This window comes from Phoca vitulina, unplaced genomic scaffold, assembly GCF_004348235.1.
Source record: "Phoca vitulina isolate PV1807 unplaced genomic scaffold, GSC_HSeal_1.0 scaffold33, whole genome shotgun sequence".
Taxonomy (NCBI): Eukaryota; Metazoa; Chordata; class Mammalia; order Carnivora; family Phocidae; genus Phoca; species Phoca vitulina.
This window is the reverse complement of record NW_022589736.1, coordinates 22,985,804-22,990,042: the sequence shown is the minus strand read 5'-3', so window position 1 is coordinate 22,990,042 and position 4,239 is coordinate 22,985,804. Positions and strand designations below refer to the sequence as shown.

Genomic DNA, 4,239 nt, shown 5'->3' with positions numbered 1-4,239 from the left:
AAGTGTCAAAATTGATGAGCGGCATAAATCCAAAAGGAAAAAAAAAAATTCTACTTAAGAGGAGGACATCCAGCTCGCACAAACGGTGGTTCGGCCGACGACAAGGCGTTCCTGGTCTTCCTCTAGACCCGGGCGGATCGTTAACTTCCCCAAGTTACAACTGAGTTGCTCTTTCCAGACTTTTCGAAGCATCTTTAAGTTTCCCCACTAAGTCCTAAAAGACGTTTATAATACCACGTTTTTAGGATAAAACACAAGACAGAAGTATCCAAGTTTGAGAAAGATGCAAGAAAAAAGTCGGGGCACTTTCTAAACGAGTTTAAAATTCACGAGGATTTTAACCTTTGACAAACCACTACCGATCAAAAGAAGGTTTTCCTCTAAAATATCTCATCTTCAAGTGGGCTACTTTCCCTCACATTTGAAATATAATTTCCAATCGAATCCTCGTAACAGGCAAGGTATCTCAAAACTAAATTTCTCAAGTTACCTAAAAAAACTATACTGTATTCATACTTTCTGAAAGTTTAAAGTTTGGTTAATGGTTACATTAAAACAATTCCACAGGAGATGCCTTTTGAAAAATTCAAAATTCATCAAAATTTCAAGTAATGCTCTTCATTTTTTTAAGTGGTAAGAAATAAATTCGTTATCATGTCCATTAACCAATGTAGTTTTGAATTTTTCCAGTCTTATATTGGCAATATAAAGAGTTTTACAATTTTATGTATACTTCCTCCTTTATAAAAAGTCATTTAAAAATTATTGAAAATCCTGTCTGAAAGTTTAATTCAATTTCTGAAAGCAAAGAAGACATTTTCAAAGACATGTTCTTAATTTTGCTTTGTCCTATTGGTGCAAACTAATCACAAATAGAAGGAATACTACAATACTACAATACTCAATACTACAATTCAGAAATTTATCTTAATCAGAGGGAAAAGCAAATATAAAACCAATTCTTTATGAGTAACATCTTAATTTCAAAAGTGAAGCCTACTTTAAAATATTGCTTTTGAAGCCATTTCCTATTAAATTCTTAACCAACCTTCATTATCTGCTGACAGATGGTTAGATAATTTTTCTTTTGAACTTTCTGTAAGCATAATTCTCAATTAAACATCTATAAACAGAGAAGTATATTCACAGATCCTAATACTGTACCTGTAATTGTTCCATGCTGCAACTAAAACTAATCTCTGGGTGGGATCGGGAATCAGTGTTCTAGGGAAGAAAAAAAATGCTCTTTATGTAAATCAAGGACATTTAAATTTTCATTTCACATTTAAATTTTAGATAAGGCTTATATGTAAATACCTCTACATTTAAGGTCACCAAATATGCAGGTCTGTACATCTTATGAAGTTGATTGGTCTAAAACAACACAATACATAATTTCAGTCTTTAACTCTATTTTTTTTAAAGTTCCCTAAATCCCCCTAGAGAACAGTTTATTAAACTTTACCTTTATCTGATATTCCAAACGCCAAGAAACATCAGTTATATGAGGGAGAGATCTGCCTATACTAAAAAATACAATGATAATTTTGTACATAATATCTACATAAAAACTTTCAGTATTTATTTTTACCAAGAATGGTGTCTACTTCCCCCCCACACACACATACACATTTTCAATTTACTCTGAATTTAAAACATTGTTAAACTTTATTTTCAAGTTCTGAAGAGTAAAAGAGCATTTTAAAAATTATCTCAATAAACTTTATCTTTAAAAACATTAGCTTAACTTCAATTGTTTCACTTGCCCTTTGGCCCCTTTTCTTTTGGTCAAGATCCCTGTCTTTTTTCCCTGTTTTGTTTCACACCAGCACTCTCCATTCATACCTGCAAGTGAAAAGTGGCTCAGCTTGACACCTTATACAGTACCTACCTTCCCAGTAGGCTTTCTAGGGAATTCTTATTATTCTGGAGGGAGGAAAGAAAGAAAGAAAACACATCTTTGCAAAGAGAAGAAAAATAGTAATTGTTAATTTAAAAAACTTTAAGTAAGTAACCTGATATTCCGTGCAAAACAGTTCTATTCGCTCTCTATCAAATTTACAGTCTTCTAGATAAGTGCTAAAGGGGGGAAAAAAGCCAAAGTTTAGTGTCCATTTTAAAAAACTGAAATTGGAATCTTAAAGGTACGATTTGAAAACAAATGGATATTTAAATAAATCCTGTACCTTAGAGTTGATTTGTCAGCTCTTTGCTTTCCTGCCTCCAGTATGTAAGTTGCAGCTGCTGTGTGACAATGTTTTAAAACCACAGGATCGATATGTTTCAAGTCTGGGTGATCTAAAATAAATTAATTGCTAGTGATGCCTGTGATAATAAATTCTTTATAGTCATGTTTCTAAAATGGATATTTTCATTTGGGCAAAAATCCCCTTTAACAAGAACACAAAAAGAATTCAACTATAAGGACTGGTAATTATAAGTAAATGAGATGAGCAACAAGGTCAATGGAAAACAAAAAAGAACACACATCAATAATTCTGCTGTTACCAGTCTCAATTACCTTCTTTTATTTTGCCTTAATTTCTTACTGTTTTTTAAAAAACACTGTAGCCCCAAAGAAAAAAAATAACTACACAGTGGTCATTACAATGCTGGTTGCAGTATATTCAGAGGAAAATAAGATAAATATTTTACATGGTGTAAATTTAAGAATGAATAAACTTTCCCTCTAAAGAATGGTTACTTTTAGGATAACTGGCTCCAAGGACATTAACGTATCAGAGGCGGGGAACGAGTTCAGAATATAAAATACAATTTTCAAAATATTTTCAGATTTTGACAGCTATCCTTTTTTTGAGATTAACCCAGGTGGTGGTTACTATTTTCGTTTAAAGAACTTCCACTTTCATACTTTTTGTACAAGTGTTTAGATCATGAAACTACAGAAAAAAACAAAATTTGAATTGTTGGGATATTTATATTTAAGAAAATGATCTAAAAGTGATCTGTCTTAAAATATGCCTTCAATCCATACTGACACGGCACTCGGCAATCACTGACCGGACCACTTAAAAGAGACTCCTCTCTTGGTAACTGGTGCGGAACAAAACACTCTGCACCATATTTTAAGGTTCCAGGCGTGGAACCTGTGCAAAACATACTTAACTAGTGTGTTGGAGTGATCATAGGAACTTGAGGTATTCTCTAAGTTGGAAAATGTCAAGACTACGTGACCTAGTAATTACTTTGGAAACAGACTCTTTAAAACCTTTGCCAGCCTAGCACTGAACGCTTGAATTGCAGGGAGCTGCCCTGATGAAGTCCAAGTGTCAACCAGCCTTTGCCTCAGACCAGGCTGAACACCTTACATGTTTAGGCCACAAACAAGACTTGAACACGGGCTTTACAAAGGAACAAAGAGACTGGGAGGAGAAATCAGACCAGAAACGTGTAGCAGGCTATGTGCAGGTGCCAACTGGGAACAGAACAATGGTCAGGGTCCGCTCCGGGTTAACATCCCCACACTCCGTCCGGAGCGAAGGGCAAAGCCGGGAGACTTCCTCTTCCCGGGGTTTTCCCCTCTCGCTCGGTCTCGCTCCTCTTCTCCGAGCGCCCCTCCACCCAGGCCGATCTAGCTCAGAGCCGAGCGGCTTACCTAACACGGCCTCGTCCGCCTGGGCGTCCAGCAGGCTCTGGAAAGCCGCCCGGAGGAGAAGCGTGAAGGCGTTGGAGTCGAAGGAGCCAGGATCTGCCAGCATCTGGAAGCCTTTCTGCACATACTCCGAGAGCTCCATTGTGAGCGCGCCGTGACCTTCGACACGCGCACCACGTGACACGCGCCGCGCGCTCAGCTGATGCGGCCGCGCGCGCACGCGGCTCGGGGCGGCGGCGCGGGCTGCGGGCCTCCCAGCCCGGGGCCTCCCCGCCTGCCTCCTGGCTCGCGCCTCGGCCCGCGCGCCCAGCCGCCCACCGTCCGTCACCCGCCACCCCTGTAGTCCCTGGCGCCGCGGCTTCCGTCCAGCCCTTCCTTCTGCGCCAGCCGCGAGAGCTGCGGCGCCTCGGCGAGAGGGGCGGCCCGGGCGCTTTGTGGACGCGCTCGGTGCTTTCTCTTCCACTCGCTCCTCATCTAGGTCTGTCACCAGCTCCTGCGGGGCTCTGCGGGAGCATTCCTTGAAAGACCCCCTTGGCGGGGTGGGGGGCGTGGGGGGGCGTTGGCGGAAGGTGTCGGGATCCCGGCCCGAGGGATCCCGAAAACTTCGTCTTCCTTGTTCCTCAGCG

At 40.5% G+C, this 4,239-nt stretch overlaps 1 protein-coding gene across 1 annotated transcript; it reads right to left on the bottom strand.

The window, feature by feature from the left end:
• On the bottom strand, positions 1-3,779 carry COMMD3 (COMM domain containing 3). Its single transcript, XM_032425862.1, has 8 exons — positions 3,617-3,779; positions 2,187-2,298; positions 2,016-2,079; positions 1,892-1,926; positions 1,466-1,526; positions 1,318-1,374; positions 1,165-1,224; positions 1-214 (listed from the first exon to the last, which is right to left on the bottom strand). Exons 1-8 carry the CDS (start codon positions 3,753-3,755, stop codon positions 155-157), a joined length of 588 nt encoding a protein of 195 aa, XP_032281753.1. The 5' UTR covers positions 3,756-3,779; the 3' UTR covers positions 1-154.
• Between the last annotated feature and the right edge of the window lie 460 nt (positions 3,780-4,239).